The 27,684-nt window shown below is 31.4% G+C and overlaps 4 protein-coding genes and 1 long non-coding RNA gene across 9 annotated transcripts; 2 read left to right on the top strand and 3 right to left on the bottom strand.

Moving 5' to 3' along the window:
• The first annotated feature begins 2,495 nt into the window (after window positions 1-2,495).
• LOC121218237 (uncharacterized) lies at window positions 2,496-3,562 on the top strand. The gene is made up of 2 exons (XR_005914410.1): window positions 2,496-2,646; window positions 3,375-3,562. It is a non-coding gene; the product is annotated as an uncharacterized lncRNA (long non-coding RNA).
• A 7,705-nt stretch (window positions 3,563-11,267) lies between these two features.
• Window positions 11,268-14,471, top strand: LOC121218236 (probable protein phosphatase 2C 9). 2 transcript variants are annotated; one of them, XM_041095115.1, is made up of 6 exons: window positions 11,268-11,787; window positions 11,925-12,049; window positions 12,447-12,686; window positions 12,771-13,047; window positions 13,710-13,864; window positions 13,952-14,471. In XM_041095115.1, the coding sequence occupies exons 2-6, from the start codon at window positions 12,017-12,019 to the stop codon at window positions 14,090-14,092; spliced, it is 846 nt and encodes a 281-aa protein (XP_040951049.1). In that variant the 5' UTR covers window positions 11,268-11,787; window positions 11,925-12,016; the 3' UTR covers window positions 14,093-14,471. The 2 variants fall into 2 exon arrangements, with proteins under 2 accessions (XP_040951049.1, XP_040951050.1); XM_041095116.1 differs by lacking the exon at window positions 11,925-12,049 and having other exon boundaries at window positions 11,289-11,787.
• A 1,390-nt stretch (window positions 14,472-15,861) lies between these two features.
• On the bottom strand, window positions 15,862-18,523 carry LOC121202823 (14-3-3 protein 7). Of its 3 annotated transcripts, none has more exons than XM_041095114.1 (8): window positions 18,237-18,523; window positions 17,449-17,755; window positions 17,281-17,368; window positions 17,064-17,173; window positions 16,715-16,863; window positions 16,532-16,566; window positions 16,379-16,424; window positions 15,862-16,203 (listed from the first exon to the last, which is right to left on the bottom strand). In XM_041095114.1, the coding sequence occupies exons 1-7, from the start codon at window positions 18,295-18,297 to the stop codon at window positions 16,419-16,421; spliced, it is 756 nt and encodes a 251-aa protein (XP_040951048.1). In that variant the 5' UTR covers window positions 18,298-18,523; the 3' UTR covers window positions 15,862-16,203; window positions 16,379-16,418. The 3 variants fall into 3 exon arrangements, with proteins under 3 accessions (XP_040951048.1, XP_040951047.1, XP_016682965.1); XM_041095113.1 differs by having other exon boundaries at window positions 15,862-16,147; XM_016827476.2 differs by lacking the exon at window positions 15,862-16,203 and having other exon boundaries at window positions 16,205-16,424.
• Window positions 18,524-23,114: 4,591 nt separating this feature from the next.
• Window positions 23,115-24,008, bottom strand: LOC121218235 (uncharacterized). Its single transcript, XM_041095112.1, has 3 exons — window positions 23,874-24,008; window positions 23,637-23,780; window positions 23,115-23,526 (listed from the first exon to the last, which is right to left on the bottom strand). The coding sequence occupies exons 2-3, from the start codon at window positions 23,691-23,693 to the stop codon at window positions 23,239-23,241; spliced, it is 345 nt and encodes a 114-aa protein (XP_040951046.1). The 5' UTR covers window positions 23,694-23,780; window positions 23,874-24,008; the 3' UTR covers window positions 23,115-23,238.
• Window positions 23,829-27,067, bottom strand: LOC121218234 (5'-adenylylsulfate reductase-like 4). 2 transcript variants are annotated; one of them, XM_041095111.1, is made up of 5 exons: window positions 26,981-27,067; window positions 26,430-26,650; window positions 25,669-25,856; window positions 25,436-25,560; window positions 23,829-24,603 (listed from the first exon to the last, which is right to left on the bottom strand). In XM_041095111.1, exons 2-5 carry the CDS (start codon window positions 26,628-26,630, stop codon window positions 24,152-24,154), a joined length of 966 nt encoding a protein of 321 aa, XP_040951045.1. In that variant the 5' UTR covers window positions 26,631-26,650; window positions 26,981-27,067; the 3' UTR covers window positions 23,829-24,151. The 2 variants fall into 2 exon arrangements, with proteins under 2 accessions (XP_040951045.1, XP_040951044.1); XM_041095110.1 differs by having other exon boundaries at window positions 26,887-27,065.
• Window positions 27,068-27,684: the final 617 nt, after the last annotated feature.

Here is a 27,684-nt window from a genome sequence, read left to right as displayed (position 1 = left end):
CTTTTTTTCCCTGTTTAATTATTCCCATTTTCTTTTCTTTCTCTCTCTTTTCCACTCCTTTTTAAAAAGGAAAACAAATTAAAGTCTTAGTTTCCCCCACAATTCTCCTTTTATGACACCTCATTTTAGTTTAAACTATGCTGTTAGTCCCTTTGCCTTGACAAAATATGAGATTTAGTCCTTATATTTAAAAGGTTAGAAATTAAGTCCTCCAATTATTTTGATTTAAAAAACTGCAATCCAATCATTAAAATCGTACATATTTTCTGTCAGATCTTATCAATTTGCATGTTGATTAAGCTGACCTCATGAGATGTGTCATTTAATTGACAAAAAATAAACATATTATATTGACAAGTTTTATCAGAAACTACCAAGATGGTAATACTTGGACAAGGATTCTAAATTAAAAAGGTAAATTGGGACTCAATATTAAATTATATAAAAGCACAAAGACTAACAACGTATTTTAACCACTCATTTTATTATTTAATTTAAAAGCTTGAAACCTGCCAATTTTCAAGCAAATCATACCAAGAATTATTATTTAATTTATATTTTTTGTTCTAACTTTTAATAAAATTTACGACATTTTTAACAACACTTCATTCGTGGATAAATAAATAAATAAATATATTATTGCTTTAAACGTAAGCTCTTCATATGTTGGAACAAAATAGTCAAACAAATACAAAAATGAAAAGGAAAACGTATAAGTAGACATAATTAGGTTGACAATTGAGAGGTGAAATAAGTGACTTCTGGTTGGAATTTTCTTACAACCACCACATAAATATGTCGTTGAGCTCCATAAATGCAGCTGGAACAGTCATGAATTTTGGACCAATTCCCTGTTTTGTCTATTTATATAAAATAGGTTGGAATTTTAGGACCAATTCCCCTGCCCTGTTTTCAGTTCAAAAATAACATGTAATGTCATGCAGCAGTTGAAAAGTATTTGTCAATGTTAGGGGTTGAGCTCTGTTCCTTAATTTCTCCAAAATGTTGTGGATTAATAATGTTAGTTTAAATAGATAATGGACAAATTAGTCAACTACACCTCACCAATCCAATCATAACAACAAACAAATGGAACCCATTGAAAAGAGTAATGATATTGAAAATAAATAATATAAAAAATTCAATTAGATTTGCGAAAATTTTATAAATATTTTTAATAAAATAAAATTTAAAAATATATATCATATTTTAATAAAAATGAGTGTTGAAGTTTATTATTATTTTATAGTGCCGTATGTATTAAATAAAATAAAAGAAACTTTTTTTAAAAAAGTCACTTTAAGTGGATTTGAAAAAAAAAAAAACAAGATACTGAAAGTTCTTTACAAAATTTGAAAATTTTCATTATTTTTACCCAAATAAATAAATTTATATTTAAAATTTTGAAAATATCATGGATGAAATTCTTTCTCCAAATCTCTCAACCAAACACACTTAGAGTTCTTTAAAATACTAACAATTGTAATTGCATTATTTGGATAAATATTTTTAGAAGGAAATTTTTAATACTATGTGTGATTTCTTCATAAAAAATTACTTACAAAAAGTATTTTTCACTTTTTTCCGATGCTTGTCTCTCAAAAAAATAGCTTAGCTAGCAATATATGACTTACTGGTTAATAGAAAATAAACTTTCTTTTCTTACAATTATCTTCTCTTCTTAAAAAATACAAGACAATTTTAAAAAAATAGCTCATTATGAGTAAGCAAAATTTAACTTAAATCAAGTCGAATATTATTATATCAATAATAAATTTTTAATTTATTTTTTAAAAAATAAAATATTGATATTTATTTATATTTGATAGGGTTGTAGTTTGTTCTCTTTACAATTTAGTCCTTTGCAATTTTTTGGTCATTAATTAGTATCATAACACTCTTAAATGGTTGTCGTACTATAGCACTCCTGAATGGTTGTAGTATTATAGCCTCGAGTGAGTAGTTGGTTAGACTTTTTATTTGCATGTTTGTAGCTAGAATTCACTTAATCGCCGACTTCTTTGGGATCGATCCTCAAAGCACTCTTATACCCTGCTATACAATTTATATTACAACTGATTTGTCACACTTGCTGTAACAGCCTGAATTCGATCCTAATTGGAATAGTGGTTTCGAAACCACAAATCCGAGTTAGAAAAATTTTTAAATATTATTTTCTGTGTTTATAATTTGTGAATTAATATGTGTGAAAATTTCGTGATTTAATTTTACTGTTTGTGTGCTTAATTTGATAAAATGACTAAATCGCATAAAGTGTAAAAGTTCTATTTTACAAGCTAAAGGTGTCTAAAAGCTATAGAATATTAATTGGAGGTCCCTAGTGTGCAATTAGGCCTTGTTTAGGGTGGTGGCCGGCCATAGGGACCAAGAAAAGATTTGGTCAATTGGTTAGGTAAAAATTTGGTGACTAAATTGATTTTTATCATAAAATAAAGAAAACAGTGATATCATCTTTTCTTCTCCACCTTCACCACCGAAAATTAGCAGCAAAATAGGGGTTTGAGAGCTCAAAAATTTCAGCAAGCTTTTCTCCTTACAAATCAATAATTAAAGAAATCGGACTTGGATCGGGGGAAAACAAAAGTCGTCGATTAATCGTTCCATTCCAGTTTATCGTTGTCCGAGGTAAGTTTATAAGCAAATAGATGATATAAATTCTAAATAAATATTAGTTATATATATGCTGAAATGAAAACATGCAAATATATATCTAGCTGAATGTGTTTAAGTTCGGGTAACAGAAATAGACGTGGATGTGATTTACTGATATTTAGCACTGAGTGTGCGAGTATGGAATAGCTATGGCTATACGAATGGCACTAAGTGTGCGAAATTCAAATGACGATGTTGAATAACGAGCACTAAGTGTGCGAAACAAAAATGACGATGTCGAATAACGAGCACTAAGTGTGCGATACCAAGATCAATTTGGTTAAATAAAAGAGAGCACTACTTGTGCAACGTCATTATTAGCTTCGACAAATTATTTAGCATAAATTGTGCGAATCCAATGAATGATGAATGTGACATATAAGTACATGATATTACAAGTATGTAATAGTTAAATAATATATGATATCAAGGTAAGTTGGTTATTTCATTTGTGATACAAATTAGATGATGCAAATGAAAGTATGTGTGTGTGTATTAAAGACTATCTTTGGCCAAATGGTAAGGGTATGTGATATCAAAATTATGATTTTTTTATGCTTATATATATATATATATGAATATGAATTGAATAATTCGGTTATGTGATTCTGAACTATTAATAACATTGAATTATTTATTTGCTTATGACTTACTAAGCTTTGATAGCTTACCGTGCATATGTGTTTGCCTCGGTTTTATAGATTTTGGAAGTTAGTTGCGGGATCGGAGATCTTCAACGAAATCAATCACACTATCGCCCGTTATCGGTATCTATAAAAGTTAAACTTAAACTTATGGCATGTATAGTCTATACTACTTTTTGGAATAAATTTTGAATGATGCATATATATATATAATGAGCCATGCGAAAATGGCTTGTTTATTTTGATACGTATGGTTTCATGCTTGATTAAATAACATGGTTAATTGTTTGGATTGTGTTTCGAAAAAGGTTGAAATAGGGAAGTAAAGTTATTTGATAATGATTAGCTATTGAGATGGCTAATTAATAATATGTTTAGTGTTATGTATGCCTGAGTGTTAGTTAATACAAAGAAATTATGAGACTAAAAAAAATTTGCAATGGAATAGTTTTTTTTTCTTGGACAGCAGCAGTGATGTGATTTTGAAAAATTCACCGAGGATATTAGAAATGGAATTAGAGAGTGAATGAGGTATATAATTAATATTATCAAGTCTATTTTCATATAAAATAAACGGTATAGGCAAATGAATTTTATATTATGAGATATTTGAATTTTAGTGAGATAGGGTCAGAATGATTTTGGAATCCTCTGTCCTGACTTTAGAAAATTATTAAAAATTATATAGAAATAATTATGAGTTATAATTTATATTTCTTTATTCCTTGGTGAATCTATTTTCAGTAGAAACAAGCGAAAGCACCATATGAAATCTGCACAATGAGATAATTAATTTTTAGTGACGAGAGTTCATAATTGTTGAATAGTGAAACAGGGGAGACTTTAACTAATAAACTGTACCAATTGGCCAACCCAAAAATTCTAAAAATTTTATGATAATAAGATATATGAGTCTAGTTTTAGGAAAAATTTATGGATTTAAATTTCGAGTTTCGTAACTCGATTTATAATTAATTTAGTGACTGTTGCGCAGTCAGATAGTTTTATTGTGAACAGTGAAATAAATTATTTTTAATTTGTTTAAGTATTTGGAAAATTTTTAATGTTCCCGGTTTGGACCCGAACTGTTTTCATTGCATGTTTTAGTGTCTTGATGATCCTTTTTAGGGACATATTGATTGAACGTGAGTGAATTAATTTTTAAAGGAAAATTTTTATGCTCCGATTTAGTAAGGTAAGTTAGGTAACGCTTCGTGCTCGATTCCAGCAACGATCTCGGGTAAGGGGTGTTACAATTTTACCAAATAATTTTTTTGTTATTACAAGTTAAATAATATTCATTTATCAAAACATGTCATGACGTCCCTTGGATGGGCCTCCGAAGCCCAAAACATACATTGGGACCAAACCAAGATTAAATCGAAACCATAAGAAATTTTTCGCAAAATCCCATTTTTTTTTTTGGAACTCAATATAACCCCTTTATAAATATCTAATCTTCCCTGCAATTTTAAACCGAGACCAATCCAACACAACCAATCCATTTCAACATATTTTCAAGATAGATTTAACATATTCATAAGATAACCTCATCACATACCAAAACCAAAATTTTTTAGCCATACGAATGGCTAACCTTACATTCATTTCACATTAATATTTACTTTATTAGCTTATACATGCCATTGATTTCCAAAATAAAGTTTCTTTATATACCGAGATCTTGAGGTTGATAGTGTGATGCGTCTCTGACCGAATCCGACCTCTGAGCTCTTAACACTACAAAACAGGGGAAAAAGAAACAGGGTAAGCACTTTGTGCTTAGTAAGCTCATGTAACAAGAATTATACTTACCTAATATTTTCAATACAATGCAATAAACATTCATACACTCATTCAATACATTATTCCCCTATCATGCACAAACTCAACATTCAAATTAGTCCAATAATTTCCATGTATCAATAATATATACCATGATTGATGAACTCATCAATACCATGATTTCCATTCTCTTGTTATTTTTCCATATAATTTATCCCGTTGAACTACTTGGAATTTCGATGGATTTTCAGGGGTACACTTTAGTGTACAAATTCGGGTCCGTCAATTAATATTTATGTGCGTACATTTCCATTTCAGAGAGCACACTCCCGCGAACCTCATCCTTACAGCGGGATTACCAGTCCAGGCTAAATCCCCTATAATATAAACTCATAGAGTATTGTCGGGATTACTAGTCCAGGCTAAATCCCCTGCAATGACAATTACTCTAATGAGCTTGAATCTGAATTACCAGTCCAGGCTAAATTCAGACCCTAATTCGGATTAGATTACCCGTCCGGGCTAAATCCATTTTTCACATATTCTTCGGGAGGGCTATATCAGAATAGGATCACCCGTCCGGGCTAGATCTTTTTTACCGTCAATTCCTTTTTAGAGATCCATCGAATTTTCCTTCCATTCAACCGGGATTTCTTTCCCTTTTTATCAAATATATCAATGTTTCATCAATTTTCATACAATGAACATTCAAATCATGTTCACATCAATAACAAACATTTCAAGCATTTAAGAATATAATTCAAGTTACACGAACTTACCTCGATACTTGTTCGTAAACAAAAATCTACTAATCCCGAACTTTTTCTTTTCCTCGATCTAGCTTTGTATTTGAATTTTCTGGATCTAAATAAATAAATTTAATCATTAATCTAATACATTTCATGTTCATATGTAACATTCTCTATAATTCCATTATTATTTATAGTGCATTCAAAGCTGTCTCACTGAGTCATAGTCACTAAATTATTTATATCTTGAGCTAGGGAACTCTAAATTAAGATCCGCTAATTTTCCCTGAAACTAGACTCATATATATTCTTACCATAAAATTTTAAAAATTTTTTGTTCAGCCAATAAGTACAGTTTATTCTTTAAAGTTTCCCATGTTTCACTGTTAGACATTTCCGACCCCTCTTCACTAAAAATTAATTATCTCATTGTACAGAATTCAAATGATGCTCTTGTTTGTTTATTTTTGAAAATAGACTCATTAATGATTTTAAACATATAAATTTAATCCCCTAATTATTTTTCTCCAATTTTTGATGATTTTTCAAATTAAGAACAGGGGAACCCGAATTCATTCTGACCTTGTCTCACAAAATTTATTATATCTCATGATTTACAATTTCATTGCTTACACCTTTTCTTTTTAAGAAACTAGACTCAATAAGCTTTAATTTCATATTTTATTCATGCTCTAATTAGATCTCTAAAATTTTTGGTGATTTTTCAAAGTTAGACTGCTGCTGCTGTCCAAAACTGTTTTAGTGCATGATGTTAATTACCATTTTTCCCCTAAGCTTTCAATAAATCCTAATTTCATCCCTTCTCAATTAACCTCTCAATTGATATGATTTTTTCTCAATTAACACTTTATTCTAGCACTTTAAACTACTTTATAACCTTTGGAAATCAGAATTTTAGCACTAGACTTTAATTCCAAATTTTTTCACAATTAGGTCCTACAAATCAATTTCTATTGAAATTACCTAATAAAATCATATCATAAACAAATTAAAGCTTCAATTTCATGCTATTTCATCATAAAATTACAGCACTCAACCATAGTGACTTTCAATTTCATCCATGAAATCAAAAACTAATGAATTTAGTAATAGGACCTAGTTGTAAAAGTCTTAGAAACACAAAAATTACAAGAACAAGGCAAGGATTAACTCACTTGGTGCAAAAATTATGAATTACCAGCTTGAATAAACCCCTAGGAAGCTTTTTTCTGATGATAATGAAGAAAATATGAAGAGAATTGTAGATATTCCAATTTGGTCCCATTTTTGTGTTAATAAAAATTGTTATTTTCCCATTTTACCCTCATTTCACTAATTCTCCTGATTTTTCTCAGCTTATGCGGCCCAAAATATCTTCTTTTGGCTTATTTACAATTTATGTCCCTCCTCATTTAACAATTGAGATATTTAATCCTTCTAGTAACTTTTACACCTTTTTCAATTTAGTTCTTTTTACTTAATTGACTACCCAAACATTAAAATTTTCTAACGAAATTTTAATACCATATTACTAACATTTCATAAATATTTATAAAAATATTTTTGACTCGGTTTTACGAGATCGAGGTCTCGATACCTTGTTTTTACTCAATTTCTTCAATAATTTCTTTTTCTAACTAACCACTAAATCGGTAAAATTCTTCTATCTATATTTTCATACGATTTCCTATCATATCAATATTTATACAAAAATATTAAAATAAATTTATCTTTAAATCGGATTTTTGGTTACGAAACCACTGTTCCGATAACCTTGAATTTAGGCCATTACAAGTATCATAACACTCTTAAATGGTTGTCGTACTATAGCACTCCTGAATGGTTGTAGTATTATAGCCTCGAGTGAGTAGTTTGTTAGACTTTTTATTTGCATGTTTGTAGCTAGAATTCACTTAATCGCTAACTTCTTTGGGTTCGATCCTCGAAGCACTCTTATACCCTGTTATACAATTTATATTACAACTTACTTGTCACACTTGCAGATATTGTACGTAATTGTTTGGATTTAAATATTGTTTTAGTGTTGATTCTCGCTCAATCACGGTGCTTGCGCCTGTCGAGGGTTGGCGAGGTGGTCACAAGACAATGGTTGTTCCTAAACAAGGGTTATTCTAAATTACTCCAAACATGAGTAATTCTCAACATAATTGTTCCGTGGTGATGCTTTTCTTGGAGGAACTTGTTTTGAATCATGATTCTTCTTCAAAAAATATAATTATTCTAAATAGAAGTTGTTCAAAACAATTGTTCCAAATATTGCTATTCTTAAAACACAATTATTTTAAACAATTTGTTCTGAACCTTAGTTGTTTCCAATAAGAGTTGCTCCTAACTAAAAGCTACACTAGATGGCAACTATTCTAAACTAAAGCCTTGTTTTGAGAATAGTTGTTTTAGATATAGTTATTTTTAATAATGATTGTTTTGAACAACAATTATGCTAAACAAGAATTGTTTTTTCGAAAGAGAAAAATCAAGTGAAGCTACGCTACCACTTGTTCTAGGTTAACTTTTTTATTGTCCTCAGAATCACAATTTCCTAAAACATAATTTTATTTATCTCAAGGAGAGATAAAATATTAATAACCAAAACTAAACATCTACGCCTACTATTGAAGGAAGAACAAAAGACTTTTTTTTTCCTAATAGTTCAATTTTTTATAGTTTTTACTAGACTTTTAAGACATTTTACCCCCTGATACAAACCTAGATTATATATATATATGGGATAAATATTAAAATTATACGTTAACTTTGACCAAATGTACAATATTATACATGAACTTTGATTTTGTGTAATTTTATACATAAAATTTTGATTCGATTCAATTTTCACAAATCATTAAAAACATCATCGAATTAGCATTATTTTTATGTTGATATATTGCATACACAAACAAATATAACTATTTGTTTTCATTTCTTTAATTATGTACAATTGAATCAAAATTAAAATTTCAAGTATATATAAACTGCAATTCAAGTTTCATATATATAATTGTACCAAATCAAAATTGTATCAAATTGCACATTACAACAAAGTTAATGTATAAATTTGATATTTATCCTTTTTTTAAAGAATTCTTTTTCTATTCCACATTAAAAATTTAATTGTAGTAAAAAATTTGATTAAGTTTGAAATTCATTATATTTGTTATTATTGTTTGAAAACAATGTATCATCAGTCAATGTTGAATGTAATAGCAATGTATATTACATTCTCAAATAACAGCATAAACTTAAACTTTGTAAATAACATTATTAAAAGAAATACTCGTAATCCTTGAATATAAATCATAAAACGATACGAAAAATACTAAAAAAAAAATTTCATCTATTGCACCCAATAAATGGGAGTAGAATGCAATAAGATTCCTTTCCGGGTGGCATTTCTTTTCACAACTTTTGAGTTAAAAAAAGCATGCTAGCTTTAAAGTATGGGTTGGTTTGATTTCAGTAGGAAAAGAAAAAAACAGGTAACCCCTTTGGTCGACTTTACCACATGTGAAACAATGGCCACTTGGGCAGGGCGTGTGGACGGCGGAGGAAGGGACAGTTTCTAACTTTTAACCCAACCAATGCTTCCATTGGCATTTGGCATTACCAAATATCCTTCCTCCTTCCACTTTTAATGTCTAACCAACTATAACACGACATTAATACACTAACAACATGTCTCAAATCTTTATTCCCATTTACCCAAATTCCTTGAAAAAACAAACATTTCAAACAAAGAATTAGTACTTTTAAAACAGGTTGATTTGCATCATTGAATTCGCCATCAATTTATGTACATCATCCAATTTTTACTATAAATATGGTTCACCATATTATTCTGTCAACTATGACAATTTTTAATAGTAAAAATTGATGAAATTTTTTATCTAACATACAAGAATAAATTTACCCTTTTTTTTAATAAGAGAGGTAAAATACAATCTAACTCCTAGTATAGGGGCCTCTACGGCACCTTTACTAACTTTGGAATTAATTGTGAGATATCCTTACTGTTTTTAGAACGGGCCTAATCAGTTAATCGAATTGATTGGACCAAAAATCAGTTAAGGTATTGATCTGAAATAAGAAGTTGATCCCGATGATCTGAACCTGAACAATTAATTTTGATTATAATCAAGAGATTGTATTAGGAGTATATAACAAAATTAGGGAAGAGTTTAATAGTGAAAATGTTGATAATATTAATTTAAGATGAGGACGTGTATGTAAATATATGGAATAGCTTTTTATAAAGCATTTACGCGTAAGATGTTAGTTCTCCTTTATACATTACTTCAAGTGGGACATTGCAATTTGACTTTCTCTTTTTCTTTTGAGTTTTTAATACTACAATAAATAATTTATTTTTATATAATCTTATTGTGTTAATAGTCAGTCAACAAATGGATAATAACCTCACTTGTTACTTATTTTAATTATATTTGAAAAATTTTGTTACACCTGTAATTAATTAAGAAAGGTTTAATTCCGCATTATCCTTAATACTCTTTCAATTTTTCAAATTTAATCCTAAATTCATTTGATAATACTTTAAAGGGTAAACTATAAAAGTAGTTACTTTTATTTTCCTTACATTACATTTTAGTCACTTATGCTATTGTTTTGTTACGAAGTGGTCACTCTGTCGTCAAGCTCCGTTACCTCCCTAACGACAATCCTACGTGGCAGTCCAAATTAGTTTTAAATGCCAACTTTGATGTCCAATTGGGACAAGATAGGTTTTTAATTAATTAAAACTTTTAAATTAATTACACCTTGAACTGGAAAAGAAAAATCGTTTGTCTCCTTTTTCTTTTGGTTTTGTTTTCCATTTTGTCTGAAAAACTATTCTCATCCCAGTTGGACATCCAAGTTGGCATTTAAAACCCATTTGGACTGCCACGTAGGATTTCTGTTATGAAAGTAACGGAGCTTAACGGAAAAATGACTACTTCATAACAAAACAATAACGTGAGTGACTAAAACGTAACATGTCAATCATAAGTGACTAAAATGTAATCTGAGGCAAACAAAAGTGACTATTTTGTAGTTTACCCTACTTTAAATGGGATTCTATTAAGTTTCATGTGTTTCACTTTAATATTGATTCAAAAATTTAATTCTAATTGGATACATAGAAGGACTAAATTTTAAAATTCTGAAAAGTACAGGGAGTAAGTTCATAGGTAGACCATTTGACAGGCTAATAATCTACAAAGGGTATATACTTATCCCCTGTTTGGCAGTGGTAAAAAAGAAACGCGGAAGAATGAGAAAAGATGGGGCAGAGACAAATGAAGTGCCAAACAAGGAAAAGTGGAAAACCAGACTAAAACAGCAAAGTCAAACACAAAGAAGTCTGGTTTTATTGGCAGCACCAAAAAGAAATTATTACATCCATAATCCTAAAACATATTCAACCAAATTAAATCAAATTCTTAGATAAAATAAAAACTTTTTTTAATACTAATTAAAAAATTTCTTTACTTTAATATCTCAGAAAACTATTTGGTGTCATAGAAGAAGAAGAAGAAGGAGAAGACTCCTTAAACATGTAATCATATATCCAAAAGCTTGATTCCATCTTGCCAAGCTTTTTTCATTTATAATATTATAAAGGTAGTATTATTTTTACCCTTTCACAAAAAAAGCTTCAAAAATGTTCCCCTCTTGAGTCCACCCACCCTCTCTCTCTCGCTTTTTTTTTCCCCTTCCTTTTTTTTGTTTATTCAATTGCTTGTGCAAACTAATAAAAGCTCCTTATAACAAGAAGAAGAGGAAGAAGAAGAGCTACAAACAAGTGGAAGAAGAAAAGAAGGAAAAAAAAAAACAGAGCTTTTTTAGATGATACAAGCAGCTTCACCTAGAAGCAGAAGAAGCAAGGCCATATTTTGGCCTTTGAATTGATCTTTTTCACGGTGATTCTTTAATACCCAGAGTTTGTTTTTTTGCTTCTGTTTTTTGTGGCTTTCAGGGTTTTAGAGTTTAGGGTTGTGGTTTGAAGGGGGTTTTCCTTTAATGATAGATATATTTTTTGGGGTTTTTGATGCTTCAGAGTTTGAGTTTGGAAAAAGAGGTGACCGAGAATTTGATGCTGAAGAGAAATTAGTGAAGTCAAATTAGAGGTTTTGTAGAATTTTGTTTTCTATGGATCGACTGTGCTGCTTTAGTTCATCTCAGGTAAACCATATTTCTGTTTTTAAGAGTTTTCATGATGATCCCATGTTTTTTTTTTTTTTGGTAAATAAAACTTAAATTAATTGTGACCAAGCTTTTAGTTGTTTATGGATCTTGGTTGTGTGGTTAGTTTTTAGGTTTCCTTGCTTGATTTCAATAGGTTTCTTGTGTGTGCTAATTAGGAGTTTATGAATTTGTGTTCATACCAAGTTTCTACTATAATTCTGCTTATTATGAAGATTTGGTTATTCATGTTAGATTTGAGTCATCAATATGTTTTTTCTCCGTAAGATAATATTACTGAAGGTTTTGAAAACTGGATTAGTATGAGGTTGCTTTTATGCAATGTGGCTATGTGTGGTTCACAATGAGATTTATTGTTCTCATTTTGTCATTTTAGCTTGGAGAAGGGCGTCCGTATTCGAGTTCTGGTAAGGGGAAAAGCTATGAGGGTGTGATAAAGTTTGGTTTCAGCCTAGTAAAAGGGAAAGCTAATCATCCTATGGAGGATTATCATGTGGCAAAGTTCATGCAGATTCAACAGCACGAATTAGGGCTTTTTGCTATCTACGATGGTCATTTGGGAGATACTATACCATCCTATCTACAGAAGCATTTATTTGCCAATATCCTAAAGGAGGTCGGATGTGCCATATCGTTTTCAAATAGTTTGCTTTTATTATTTTTAAGACATCACATGCTTACATTTTCTCACTTATTATAGGAAGAGTTTTGGGTTGACCCCTCTAGAGCCATCTCCAAAGCTTATGAGAAAACAGATCAGGCAATTCTTTCACAAAGCTCAGACTTGGGTCGTGGTGGATCCACTGCTGTAACTGCAATATTGATAAATGGAATAAAACTATGGGTGGCAAATGTAGGAGATTCACGTGCTGTTCTTTCTAGAGGGGGTCAAGCAATACAGATGACAACAGATCATGAACCCAATACTGAACGAGGCAGCATTGAGAACAGAGGTGGATTCGTCTCAAATATGCCAGGTCTTCTACTGCTTCCAGTTTTTAGAAGTTAATTCTTTGAGCTCGTTCACATCTACTCATATATGTTACTAACTCAACGAATGTTTTTGGTCATATCTGCTGAGTGTTTTTAAGTGGTCTTGCAGCTTCTAATACTTAATACTTGTATTTAGCTCTTAGCCTCTTTGCAATCATAGGAAGAGATCATCTCTGTCAGCTTTTCTAACCTTGTAGTAAACCATAAAGTGTTTTGTCTTTCCTTTTTCACATATAAATCACTGGTGAAGTTCTGCACTCTGTTTTATGTTTCTGTTTCTTGTTGTGTCTTTATGTTGGTTATGAAGTACAAATGCATCAGTCATGTTAAAGCCACTAAAAGTTTGAAATGCCCTGTTCCATTGCATTCAGAATCTAGGTATTGCCAACCAAAAAGGAAACTGCCAATCGCCATTATGTTGTATATGTTTTATCATTTTGATTCTTGTTTGTTGGCCCTGTATGGTGAAGATACTAAGAAAGAAATCGATGCCTGAAAACTTTAGGTTTCTACTATTGAGTGGTACTAAGGTCTTGGTTCTAATTTGGTTGATTTATATCCATCATATTCCTTGCGTAAAGTACAACCCTGCATTTCTAATTTGCTAATATGATTTGTTAAATTTGCTATTTGTGCATGCTATCAGGAGATGTTCCTAGAGTTAATGGACAACTGGCAGTTTCACGTGCTTTCGGTGACAAGAGTCTTAAATCGCATCTACGATCAGATCCCGACATTCAATGGACCGACATAGATAACGATACAGATATTTTAATTCTTGCAAGTGATGGTCTTTGGAAGGTAAAAACATTTTACCTTGATGTCTCCTTATTGAGCTGGAAATAGTTTTATAGGATTTATTTTTCCTTTTGCATATGCTTAATCCAGGTGATGAGTAATCAAGAGGCCGTTGATATTGCAAAAAAGTTTAAAGACCCACAGAAGGCTTCGAAACAACTAATTGCAGAAGCGGTTAAAAGAGACAGTAAAGATGACATATCTTGTGTTGTCGTTAGATTTAGAGGATAGAACTGTTTAGATGAGATTTGCAGTATACACCTGAAATAAGAGTTTGTTTACACGGTCAATTTGTGAATCAAACCAACATGAAAATACATACCAAGCACTACGGGGATTAAGGGTTGCACTTCACAAAAAGAACAAAATATAGGATTATCACCCCATGTAAATTCGTTTTTATCGATTAGGTTCAGATGTTTGATATTGTTTGATTTCTTTATGAAGGTGATTAGGAATTGAATGTATATTGTTATGTGGTGTATAGATGAAGTTGGCTTTGATCGTGACCAGAGGAATTTCCATGACCAGAGGAATTTCCATACTGTGGTTCAATGTAGTTACCATGAAACACCCCGATTGGGAAATCGATCTCGAGATATTTTGTCAAGTTTGGCTCTTAGTATTACCTGAATTAAGGTCTTTTTATCTGCAATGTTGGTTCCTTTGCTTCAATTCTACCTTCAGCCGGTTATTCAAGGCATTCATTATTGAATTCAATGGTTATTATCTTCACTAGGGGTAAGGATAATTATAGGAAGGAATTGGACATAACTACATTTATTGGTAGACCCATTGAATTTGCAAAAAAATTGCCTTCATTTCCATGATAGGAGGGGTAAAACTCATGAAGCAACGGTAATAAAAATAATAATAGTCATAATTGGAGTGGCAAAGTTATTGAACATCTCAAATTTTGTGTCAAAAAAAAAGAAAGTTGTTTAGTACTCTCTCGGTCAATTTTTCAGATTTCATAAACATGTTCTTAGAGTGTAACGTATGTTCTAAACAAGATTAGAAGGCTGAGATGTAGGGGTTTGGGGGTTGGTAATTGGTTGGTTAACCTTGAGCTGACACCAATAGGGCCAAGATTTGGTAATGTAGGGGAAATGTTATACCACTTATTCCTTAGCTAATCTTATATATAGTTTGCCAAATTCTTTGTTTTTAATGATTGATATATTTTACGTAAACCAAAATAAAATAATAATAATAATAAAATAATGAGTTAAATTCTTCAATTTTTTAATATTTAGGTAAAGAGAATTGTTGACACAAAATTTGAGTTATCGGACTAACATTTTGTCTATTACATTATACATAGAGAGAATATTACTTTAATAATAATTTTATCATTTTTTTCATTATTTTGGTCAAGTTTGCCTTTAAGCTATAGCAATTAATTTTTTTTCCTTTTTGTCACTTTGATGGAAAAAGGGGTCTTGCTTCTCTTCCCTAGTCTTAGTTTATTGTTTGAGAAAATAGATGAAATTAATTTAAAAGAAAAACACATTCATTTATCGGTAAAAGAAAATGTTATAAACCCTTAACCCTTATGTAGTAATTTTTTTTTTTACGAAGACAATATAAGAAAATGTACTTTTAAAGTAATTTTACATGATGAGAAGCACCTTGGTTGGGTATAGCAGGTGTAGCAGAGATAAAATTGGGCTTGACCTCAAAATGATTGTGAGATTGCGGTCGGCAAACATTAGTTGTCTGACCTAATTTGTTTGCATACTTGATAGCAGACGAGATTAAGTGGGGCGGCTACTGTATTTGCATAGATGGTGCGGGGAGTCCCATGCAAGTTTGGTGGTGGGAGCTACGACGACAAACGTCGGATCACAAAAGGCATGATTGCATGCTGTATTAATTGGTCTCGACAAAAACAGACAACATAATCAAGATTCTCAATTTGTTGATCTCCATCCGTAGAAGTATGTGATGGAGCAAGAGAAAATCCATCAAGTCATGCATACAGAGGCAAAGCCAGATTGTTGATAAAAGGGTCGGAATATTTATATAAAATTTCACCCAGCCCGCATCAATTTGATGAGAGAAGTTTTGTTTTAGCAACAATTGGCTAAAGAGTAACTACAATATTGGATTTGGAACTTGCCTCTCCCTTAGATACCATGGGTTTGAGATCTAAGTAAGGATTTCCTGAAGACTTCGTTCTGGATGCATAAATAAACCAACTCCCACACTCTAGGAAGCAGCATTAAAAAGAAAAACTGGACCTTCATGCTATGGCCCAAATTCCAAGCAAAGGCTCAAGCACAACTGGGTGATTGAAGTGAAAGCAAAGAATCACACATCGCTAAAAGACAACACAAAAACTGAAAACACAATAAGAGAAAAAAAAACATATTCAATCGTGTTTAAACATAAGAGAAAGCAGGGTCACAGTCTGCAAACATTTTGGCCATCAAATTGGATACAAGCCATAGGTCACAAATCTGGGTATTACTACGAGTTGAAAGTAAGGCACTCTAACAGCAAACTCTTTCCTACCTCGACAAACCAGTCTTTAGAACAATGCTCTTCCATCGAATTAACTCTGCAAAGATAGGAACAAACAAAATTTAGTAAGCCAAAGAAAGAAGTTTTATTTGTTGAAAGCAAAAGGAAAGAATAAGTACAGCTCAAATTTTAACTTTTTCTCACCTCTGCCTGAGGCTCATCTACTTTCGATTGCTCACCTAGAATATCGTTTGCAAAAAGGAAAGTATCAGTGGTAGTTGACAATAGAAGTTGCTAATTCCAGAAGGCATAAATATATAAAATTCAACGAGATAAACCTATATTCGCTTACTAAATCACAGATAAATACACATGCAAAGCATTTACCTCCTTCCTCCGGCAGATCTGAGGTCCACAAGGTGAGATTATCCCTGAGAAGCTGCATAATTAGGGTGCTATCCTTGTAAGATTCTTCATTAAGGCTATCAAGCTCAGCAATAGCCTCATCAAAAGCTTGTTTAGCCAGATGGCAAGCCCTGCTCAAACCATTGTATCACATTAGATATAAACAAGCTGCTAAAGTGGAACTTACATCAGTAACTTCGAGAAACAATGGCTATCACGTAACTGTTCCTCAAATTAGCAGTAAATGAACCATTGCCATCATTGTCCACAATGAAGAGAAAATTTTCAAAGATATCACATGTATGAGCGTGTGTATATATAGCACTCTAACCTCTCAGCAGAATTTAATATCTCATAGTAGAAAACAGAGAAGTTTAAAGCCAGGCCAAGTCTAATTGGGTGAGTTGGAGGCAAATCTGAATTTGCAGTGGTGGTGGCAGCCTACAGTAAAAACAATAACAAACACCGATATCAAAATAGACGGTTTGATGAAGGGTAAGAAGAGAGAAAAAAACAAGAAGGAAAACGGGGTGGTAAGTTGCACACACCTCGTAAGCCTTAAGTGACTGGTCAGCAGCTTCTTTACGATCATCTCCTGCTTTAAATTCTGCCAAATAACGAAAATAATCTCCTTTCCTGTTAACAATAAAAGGGAAGGAATAAGGACATAATCACAACTATTGCCTATAAAAACATACTGGCAGGATAATCCTCACATCTTGTAATAGAAAACAGTTGATTCCCCTGTCGAGGAAGATGGAATGAGATGCTTATCAATGACGGATAGTATATCATCACAGATCTTTGAAAGCTCATCTTCAACCCTCTGCCGATACTCCTTTATCCTCTTCACATTTTGTTCATTACCCTTAGCTTCCTCCTTCTGTTCAATTGAAGACAGTATCCGCCATGATGCCCTTCTTGCTCCAATCACATTCTTATACCCCACAGATAACAGATTCCTCTCTTCCACAGTCAGTTCAACATCCAACTTGGCAACATTCTTCATGGCCTCGACCATTTCTGCATTAAAAAGGGTTTTAACAACACAAACCAGATTTCAAATGAGCTAAAATTTCAACAAAACATAAGACGAGTACCACAGATGTAAACGAGTATGATTCAACAGCAGCGTCTAAGCACAGCCCAAACATAAACTTTCACACGAAAGTAAAATCATACATTTTTGTTAGTCCAAATCCAACTTTTTTGCTCCTAAATAAGCTAATCTTGTTATCTTTACTATCCATCTACAGCCTAAAAACATAACCATTTTTCAGTATATCATCAAATCAAAATTAAAGCTCTTCTTGTCCCCAAGAATACAGATCTTTAAGCTAAAAAACAAAATAAATGAAAAAAAAAGTGCGCCTTCATGCATTGGAAACAAAATATCAAATTTCATTAACAAACAGGTAGATCACCTAAAATAAAGTAAAATCAAAAGGTAATACAAGAACAAAAGATTTATTATGAATATTTAAGTATTAAAAAAAAGATTTACCGTCATATCGTTCAGCTTGCTCAGCAAGCCTTGCCAAGTAAACTTGTTGCTCTCTTTCCATGTTCGTCGCTACTTTTTCTCTATTGTCTCTCTTCGTTCTTTTAGGTTTTGCGGAGTTTGGGAGAGAAGATGAGGGTAAGGAAGGTAAATAAAACTGCCTTTTGGGGATGAATCTGACCGTTGGATGTGGTTTGATGGGGGGGAATTAAATCGACGGTTCAGATTGAGTTCTCTGGTGAGGACTTCGAAAAAACCAAAAAACACGACTTGGAAAAGTAGAAATGTTTGGTGAGGGGGTGAGGGTGGTGTAATACTAAAATAAGAGCGGGTGCATGTGATGAAGTTTTGACCGTTGGATTGGCGATTGATGAGGATGTTGACTGGGACGACGACCAATGACTTTTTATAATTTCTAGGCATAATTAATAAATGTTGGACTTTGTCGTTGTCAAGTTCGTTTGAATACAAAACTGTAAACATTTTTACCCTTTTTTTTTTCTTTTACTCTGAAAAATGCAAAATAATAATTTAATTATTTTTAGATTAACTACAAAATTAGCTCCTAAATTATACCATCTTTCACTTAGGTATCTAATTTTCCTATGCCTAATAGCATCTAACCCCAAAAAAATTGGATAAAAAGAAATAATTTCGAGTGTAATTTGGTGTAATATCAATCTCGGTATTGAGATTAATCATGATATCTTCTTATTTAATGATAAATGAATTATAGTAATCAATGACTAACTTCCAATCACCCATATCTCTTGTGGTTGTAAGTCGAGTGTGAGAGCAGTTTGACAATTAACCATTACTAGTCAAACAATCCCAAAAAAAACTCTTAGAATTTAATTCATCAATAATTTTATGAATTAAAAGACTTGACTCTAATAAACAAACCAAACTGTGCAGTTTATTTAAATTAAATAATCCCCGTAATGATTAAGTACAAAAACAAATATTTATCTCGAAATAATCCCCAAATTATCAACTTGATACACATTTATCCAAAATAAGTACGAACTACCCCACTTAGCATCCATATATTCATTACCCAAAACTTGCCAAAATTATCAACTTAACTCATCCTCCATAATTAACAACCAAATTAAGCAAAGAGGTATGATTAAAATAATAGTTCTACAACCATTTCCTTGACAATAAATACAACAGCTTGCAAATCTAGTTAAACACACAAATCCTTTAGCTACAACATAGTTAAACTTCTTAAAGTCTACATTGTACCAAATTTGTCAAGACACCATAATTATACAAAATTCAAAATCATGAACAAACTTTATGTTCATAAATAAAAGTTATTATGACACGCAAATTACCAAATTATTTGGTCCAACATCAATAAATGCTCATATCTTACGATACCATCTTTCCAGTAACATGTATGGTCATGATTGAACCACATATTAAAATGTCAGTTGTTAGCACCAATATAAGAATGTATAATATGTTATGACATATACTTGTAATTTTACTTTCTAGCAAGAGGGAAATTGAGATTCTTTAAAGGTATAAGCGAAGTCCATCGAACTCTCATAATTATAAAATCACAAGGAAACCATTTACTTCCTTGTTTCTCATTTTATACGCCTTACATAGTGTCTTGCATAGCCAAAACTGCAAGCTCCAACTATATGTTCTAATCAATTTTAAATTAGATAACAATAGGAGATACATGGCTTTGAATTGAGTTGTCAGACTTTTTTGGCCTCGGCATACCTCCAATTATCCAAATAATGTAAGTTCTAACATGATGTTGAATATCTTTCAGTGTTGGATTCTCTAGAAGATGCTCGAAACGACTTTTTAATCATGTTAACTTAATTTGAAGCCCATTGAAATCAAACTTATGGTCGGTATATGTTTTGAATGCTGCAACAAAGACCCCAACCGAATTGAAATAAAAAAATTCTCATTACTAAACGCTCGTCCGTTAGAAAGTCCTTTAATAATGCTACATCTTCTAGCATTATTGTCATTTCATCGCATGGGAGATGAAACATATGAGTCTTCATTATTCAATCAAGGCGTAGATGAATGAGGGCGTGGAAGTAAAATTGTCAATTTGGCTAGCGTGATAGAAACCGACATCTCTTGATAGATGAATGGTTCTATCGTCAAGTGCATCATTCTCCATATTACTATGACATTGAGCCATTAGAGAATACTTCATTGTTGTATTTTAAGCAACATGTCCTTTCGATCTTAAGGGACAACCATTATAGTATGCTTCAAAGTTTGGATTTAAAAACTCTTGAGCATGTATGATATGAAAGAATGTAGAGGAGGAAGGGTTCGAGTTTTCTATAAGAAAAAAATAACAAATGGGATGAGTTATTTATAAGTTTTAGGGTTGAAGTTCTATGAAAGCTTTTAATAAGACCTCCACACTCATGAGTGGCAAGGTCAATTTAATTATTATTCTCCTCTTCAAAAAAAAACCGGTTGCAGGTTACAATTAGATTCTCTTGAAATTTTTACAAAGACCTCAACTAGAGATGACAATTTGAATTGCAGATTAGAATATTTGTAGATATTCGATCTATTTTTTTGTGGATTTGAATATTACATGTTTAGATTATATTTTATTTCAAAATTTAAAATTATTATCAGTTGCACAGATTCAAAAAAATGAAAATATCCATTACTCAAATCCACATTACTTATACAAATAATGGATGTAAATTCGGATTCAAATATCCAAACTCATTAGATAAAAAATGTGCATATATTTTATATATATAGCCAATCTTTCTATAACAACCACCCGCTCTAACATTGTTTCACTATAATAATCAAGTTTCTAGTAGAACTGACTTTTTATGTTTTATTTAAACCATCTATAACAGCTTTTAACTTATAATAACAAAAATTATAATTATGAAGTACATTCTTTATTAAATTAGTTCTTTGCAACAACACTTTGCCTTAAATTTTAAGTAAAATTATAGTTATTTCATATAAGTAAGCCTATTAATTATAATTTATTAAATTAAAATATTATTTTAATAAAATGTTTAAATTTCAAACAAAAATATTATTAATCAAATTTTATTAAATAAAAAAATATTCATTGAGTAGAATTAAAGGACATCAATTCAATAAATCATTAAATTCCCTAATCAAATATTCTACTATGAATTTGGAACATCATAAACTATAAATTGATTACTTGAATTTGATAACTAATACCGATTAATTGAACTTGTTATATTTATAAACTTCATAATTAATAATGTGAAAGAATGTAAAATAAAATATACATAAAAGTAATACAATCACCTGCTATATGTTTTTAAGTTTTGTTGATCTGATTTCCACTTTACTTTTTTTTTAATATAATCTTACTTTCTTTATTTGATCAAAATTCACGATATTATTTTTATTTTAAGTTTACAACAATTACATTTCTATAACAACATATTGTATATATGAAAGAGTTTTAGTTTATTTGAATTCAGATTTTTGTAGATATAGAAATCAAAAAATGATTGAATTTTTTTAAATTAGTTTTTTTTTTAAATTTGGATAGTAATACTCGAATAAACTACGAATAATAAATGGATTCATATTATTATAAAAAAATATATGGATATTCGACATGCTGCCACTCCTAATCTTGATACCCAAAGATATAGAGGTCTATTTAAATATTATCCAAAGTTGTTTTAAAATATATAAGCGGATATAATTTAAATTTAAATATTTTACAAAGAGTTCGAGGTTTTATTAATCATTTCATAATTATTACATTGATTCCAGTGGGATCAGAAAATTAGATAGTACAATACTTAACTAAATTTAACACTGATTGATGTTAAGATAACCTAAAATAATTAACTAAATTTAACACTGATTGATGTTAAGATAACCTAAAATAATATATTTGAATTTTGTCCAATTTCTTTTTGGATTTTGCCCAAATCTTCATCTATTGTGCATAGATCAAACAAGGCAGCGCTCGCGATGGTGTTGGTCAGTTCACCTTATTTAGGACAGAACAAGGAGCCGATTGTTTTGGTGGCCAGATAATGGAGGAAGAGAGGAGAAGCAGTCCCTCTGCTGTTTCCTTGTCTTATTTTATATATAGGGCTTGTTAATGATACCTTATATATTTAGGTTGTCATATGGGGATATGACTAACGGATTCCTTGATGAGACTTGATAAAATTTTATATGTATAACAATTACTTCTTTAGTCGAAGGAGAGGTTATAAGTGATCATATTTAAGATAAAAATATGAGCGAAGCCTCTATTTTGTACGTTAAATTTTTTTTTTGGGGAAGCGAGTGCCAATTGTCAAATTACATATATTTAATACTGTTGAAAGTATACAAATATAATTATCGAGCAATATGCACTTTGGGGTACTTTTTTGTAACTTTGTAAATTTTAACTAAGTGATTTAAGCCTTAGCAATGAATCTACTATTAGACTTGGTGAACAATTTCGTCTCGAGGTGTAAAAGAAATAATATATGAATGATGAATAAATCTTATCATCTCACAAGGACCTTGGCCCCTAAAAAAAATCACATAGTCCTCTTACAAATAAAAAAAAAACTATAATTGATATATAGTGAAATTATACCTTACCCCCAAAATGAAAAGTTTTCAATTACACTTTAACCCTTAAAATTAAAATAAAAAATTGTTTAATCCATTCAAAAATAATGAAATTATAAATTAAAATATAAAAAAAATTATAATTAAATTTCAATCCGGATAGATTTAACTTTGTAGTGATTAGTATTGTACATGTTGCCGGCGAACTGTACATGTTATTATTCTATCTATATTAACTTTGAAATTTTGGGATATATTGGAATCTGCCTTATCTTTGTTTTGTTGTAAATTTTGTCAACCATATACCTATCAGGCTGACATGTTTTAAGTGAAATTATGTATAGCTCAAGTGTCATTATCTATTCAGGTTTCTAAAATAGCGGCTCTTGATAAACTATGGGGTTAATTAGTTGTTTTTCTAATACAATTTCTTGTGCAGAAAGTATTTGGCATCGTTTGAAGCAAATGGGGTTTCAGTCACTGTGCATGAATGCAGTTTGTTAAAAAGCTTTTCCACTTCATTGACAATAGCAAACCTGTATGTAGCTATATGTCCCTGTGCGTACTTCCAGTTCCAGAAAATCCGCGATTCTTTTTCTAGTTTTAGGGAAATATAGCTATCTGTACACGACCAAGATACCAGCCAGTTCCATAGACTCTGCATTCTGCTGCCCTTGTCCACCATGGATATTTGTTGACAGGTGACCTGTAATGGAACCATGAACTTTCTATAAAGCATTTTCATAATTGCTCGACTTTTCTGTGTCACTTGCAATGCAAACTAAAGGTTACATTATTATCATTGATGGTACTTACCTCTGGAAAATTCTTCTGTTCACAGATCATGAAGAACAATATTCCCCATGGGGACATATTCCATGCTAGCCCATCACTCAGTGAAGCTCAGTTCCTTTGTTTGAATTCTTATGCTTTAGGTAGATAAGGGTTTCTATGTATTGCCTGAAAACATTTTGTACTTCAAATAATAATATGCCATACGAAAAAGTCTACTTTGGAATGCACATACGCTTTTAATAGAGACAAAGGCTACACCAATAGTTGATACATTGCAGTTCTCAGTCTGGTTCTACTCTGTGACCTATTCACAAGCTGCGGTGCCGCTTATTGCAAAAGATGTAATCTAAAATCATATTAACAAATGAAATTTAACAGCTACTGAGCCAAGATACAATAACATGATTCAAAGATTTAAACAAAACACCAAAGTTGGTGTTTGAGAAAATATGAAACAAAAAAAAGCTCCTGCTTTCAAGAGGCCCCAGGCAAACTTTTTCAGGGAAAACAAATACCTATCCATACCAGCTAATGAGTCAGCGGCATCCAGTTACCGGCACAGCACGGCTTGTATTGGCGTCACCGATTGAAACAGTTGCAAGGGATTTAGAGGCCCATGCTCTAGCATTCATTGCACCTTGCAAATTGCTTCTCTTGCAAGGTTCCTTCAGGGAATTAAACAACTGAATTGCTCGTTTTAGATAGGCCAAAGGATGTTCCAACAAACTCCCTAACTTCAAATTTCGAATAAGCAATCTCCAGGTGAAATGAGCAAATACAAGCAATGTTGGATACAATAGGTAAAGCAACCTAAGCAGCACAAAAGTGGTAGCCAGCGCTAAATAGGTCTCTTGTCTTAGTAAATTTTCAGGAGATCTTGCCCATGGGAATGGGCAACTTTCTGGCTCAGTGCTATTATGCTTCTCATGATTTGACAAATGTCCGATTTTGTTCATTGATGCTTTATCCAGAGACTTCTTCCTAATGCCTAGAACCATGTAACATACTCATCAGAAAATTAAAATCGGGCAATAATAATCAAGAAGATGAAAAAAGAAACACTATAAATTAAATGGTAAAGCAAACAGGTAATGCAAGTTTCTCATAGCCTGCAGATATAGAATATTAATAAAAAAAAACATCATATGAAAGCATCACAAACAATTATTACTTGGTGGGGAAATTGTTGCATTGTTTTATTGGCAACCAATGTGGGGGAGAGAAGGGGAGAAGTTGAAAATTCATTAGCGCCCATGCAGAGAACCAAAAACAACTTCAGGCAATGTCTGAACTTTGGCTTGTGGGATTCACAGATAATAGTATAGGTAATAGGATAATACAAAATTGATGAGTTAGTTGTCTTCATTGAACTTATTTTACCTAATTTCCTGTCATCCTATCCAAGTAGGATCACGCAATCTTATGAATAGAAGTAGGACTACAATAGTCCCATGCGATAACACTATGGGGGATGAGATGGGTACATTCTAAATTTTACATGCACCAAAAATAAGAAAAGCTGAATACAGTTTACAGTTCAAAAATGTCTTCTCACTTCTATCCTAGAAAATTCATGGTCTTATGCACTGAAAAGAACCAAATGCATGATGAATTGAGCATCAGACAAGTCAAACACCAGACTTCAAGAAATAACATAAAAAGAAAGAAAATGAAGAGTGATAAACAAAATAAAAGTATGCCATATTGCCATTAGACAAAACATAAGGATAAAATTATCTCTATTCAGACTTCTAAATGAATCAATTCAACATAACATATGGAAATTCAATTATTCAAAAATTGCAGAACAAAGGCCTTACCAGTGACATCACCATAGAATGCACCTAGAGATTCAAAAGTCCGGTTTCCAAGATAGCGCATGTGCATTGTAGAATTTAAAAGGAAAAGGGTAGGAAACCCATGAACTCCATACTTGGAGAGTATGCTGAAGAATCACAAGCACCAGTATTTAGTTTAACAAGATATAATGATATATATATACACACGCAATCATAACAAGTAAATAGCAAATGACAAATCTTTGTTCACAAACCTTGGCCTGACAGCTGATTCTTCGATCGCAAAATGGGGGATGGAAGGATAGGAGGAAGAAAGGATAGAGAAGGTAGGTCTAAAAGACCTGGAAAATGGGCACCAAGATGCATAGAAAAGCACTGCTACGTAATCATGACTGTTCTTGTGGACCATGTTAAGCACCTTTAGCAACGAAACCTCATCTCCCTTCGCAGTGACAAGGAGCAAGTGATTAGTAATTGTACAAACAAAAAGCATAATACTCGGAATTCAATGCAATCCTAATATTGACATTTCAGAAATGTTAGTACCATTAGACCAAATGCAAGATAAATAAATAAATAAATAAAACCTTGATGAAATTTAATGGTAGGCATAGCTCCATTTCCAGTAGATCATTACTTATCTAAACAATATATATCCAAATGCAGAATATGGACGAATAAAATTTTAAAAAAGAAAAAAAAATCAATCAACTTATTTACAGCTCATAATAATTGGGAATTTCCTGAAAACCTACCAGAAACGTTAAGATTGTAGGTTTCTAAAGCGAAGTTTACTCCAAAAAGCAGCCAAAATGAAAAATCCTAAATCCGTTCCGAATAACAATATCTTGAAGGCATAGTTATCAGCTTATAGCTTCAAATTTAAAAAAAAAACAATATTTTCTAAGCCTAGAACAAAATAGACACAATACAGCATCAAATCAGCCAATAAAAATAATAAATTTTCCCCTGAAAAGAAAAGATATATAAAATTGAACAAATTATGCCAAGGTACCTCGGTAACACCAACGAAATCGATAGATTCAGTGAAATCAGAGTTAATGGGACAGTAGGAGTCTCGGAAGTCAAAGATCGCGTCGGAAATTGATTCCTTGAGACAAAATGGAACCCTAACGGGACCGGAGACGGCGCATGGTACCATCATCCACCACAAAAGCAAAATTAGGGTCCCCGTTTGCCATGCCTCCTTACCCATCAACGACCGGCAACGGATTACTGATTCACACAATAAAAAAAAAAAGAAAGGATCGCCAATTATTTTTATAAAATAAATACCCTATAAAGGGATTTCCAAAATTGAAACTGCAAAGGAGAAAATAGGGATTAAAAACGGTTGCATTTTAACAGATGAGATGAATTATCATGGAAACAACAACAACAACAATAATAATAAAATAAAATTAAGATGGTATATTATTTTTTTTAAAAAAATGGAGCAAATAAAAAAATACCAGTAGTATTTTATTTTCTTTAATTAGTAAAATCTTATGTTTGGAAAATATGAGGAAAAAAAAAAAGAGAAGGGAAACAGCAAAGCTCAGACACAGAGAAAAGATGGAAAGGATGAAAAGATGATGATTCAATGATTTGTTGCGCCACGATGGTGTTTTCTTTTTCTATTTTTTTTTCCGGATTTGATATTTTCAATTGGGCGGTTAATATATATTAAAAGTATCTGTTCTTTTTATAAATTTAAAATTTAGTCCATATATTTTTTTAATTTCAAAATTTAGGTTCAATAGTTTGATAAGCTCGTTTTGTTCAATTCAAGTTCATTACAAAGTTATTTTTTTAGTTATATTGCTACCGAGTGAATTTTTTTTATTTCAAAATGCCATACCAATAAATTTAATAGTGTTAACATTTAGACTTGGATTTTGAAATTTGAAAAGTAGAGGGAATAAATTCCTAAAAATAAAAGTACAGGGATTAAATTTTAATTTCGTGATTAGTATAGGGACCAATGGTATATTTTAACCTAATTGATCTTTTTTTGGTTAAAATGGGCTATCAGTCCCTATACTTTTACAAAATTTGAGATTTAATCCATATACTTTCAAAGCTAAAATCAAGTCCTCCTACTTTTTCAAATCCAATCATTATCGTTGTTGGTAGCTTCCGTTAGATTTTGTCAACTTAACATGTTTATTGTCTGTCAATCATATACTATGTCATAGGAAGATAGTCTAATTAATATACCAAGTTGATAAATTTTTACAAAAACTTATTAATAATGTTGATGGCTGAAT

Source organism: Gossypium hirsutum, chromosome D06, assembly GCF_007990345.1.
Source record: "Gossypium hirsutum isolate 1008001.06 chromosome D06, Gossypium_hirsutum_v2.1, whole genome shotgun sequence".
Taxonomy (NCBI): Eukaryota; Viridiplantae; Streptophyta; class Magnoliopsida; order Malvales; family Malvaceae; genus Gossypium; species Gossypium hirsutum.
The sequence above is the reverse complement of the archived record's forward strand: the minus strand, read 5'-3'. Positions and strand labels throughout refer to the sequence as shown.

Excerpts from the sequence above, each read along its gene's own strand:
- LOC121218236 (XM_041095115.1), top strand. The coding sequence starts at position 12,017 with ATGGATCGACTGTGCTGCTTTAGTTCATCTCAG. Across the intron at positions 12,050-12,446 it reads GCTGCTTTAGTTCATCTCAG|CTTGGAGAAGGGCGTCCGTA; the intron begins GTAAACCATATT and ends TTGTCATTTTAG. Across the intron at positions 13,048-13,709 it reads ATTCGTCTCAAATATGCCAG|GAGATGTTCCTAGAGTTAAT; the intron begins GTCTTCTACTGC and ends GCATGCTATCAG.
- LOC121218234 (XM_041095111.1), bottom strand. The coding sequence starts at position 26,630 with ATGGGTAAGGAGGCATGGCAAACGGGGACCCTAATTTTGCTTTTGTGG. Across the intron at positions 25,857-26,429 it reads ATTTCGTTGGTGTTACCGAG|GGAGATGAGGTTTCGTTGCT; the intron begins GTACCTTGGCAT and ends GTCACTGCGAAG. Across the intron at positions 25,561-25,668 it reads GAATCAGCTGTCAGGCCAAG|CATACTCTCCAAGTATGGAG; the intron begins GTTTGTGAACAA and ends GTGATTCTTCAG.
- LOC121202823 (XM_041095114.1), bottom strand. The coding sequence starts at position 18,297 with ATGGAAAGAGAGCAACAAGTTTACTTGGCAAGGCTTGCTGAGCAAGCT. Across the intron at positions 16,864-17,063 it reads ATATTAAATTCTGCTGAGAG|GGCTTGCCATCTGGCTAAAC; the intron begins GTTAGAGTGCTA and ends TGGTTTGAGCAG. Across the intron at positions 16,567-16,714 it reads AGATCTGCCGGAGGAAGGAG|GTGAGCAATCGAAAGTAGAT; the intron begins GTAAATGCTTTG and ends ACGATATTCTAG.
- LOC121218235 (XM_041095112.1), bottom strand. The coding sequence starts at position 23,693 with ATGTCCCCATGGGGAATATTGTTCTTCATGATCTGTGAACAGAAGAAT. Across the intron at positions 23,527-23,636 it reads AACAGAAGAATTTTCCAGAG|GTCACCTGTCAACAAATATC; the intron begins GTAAGTACCATC and ends GTTCCATTACAG.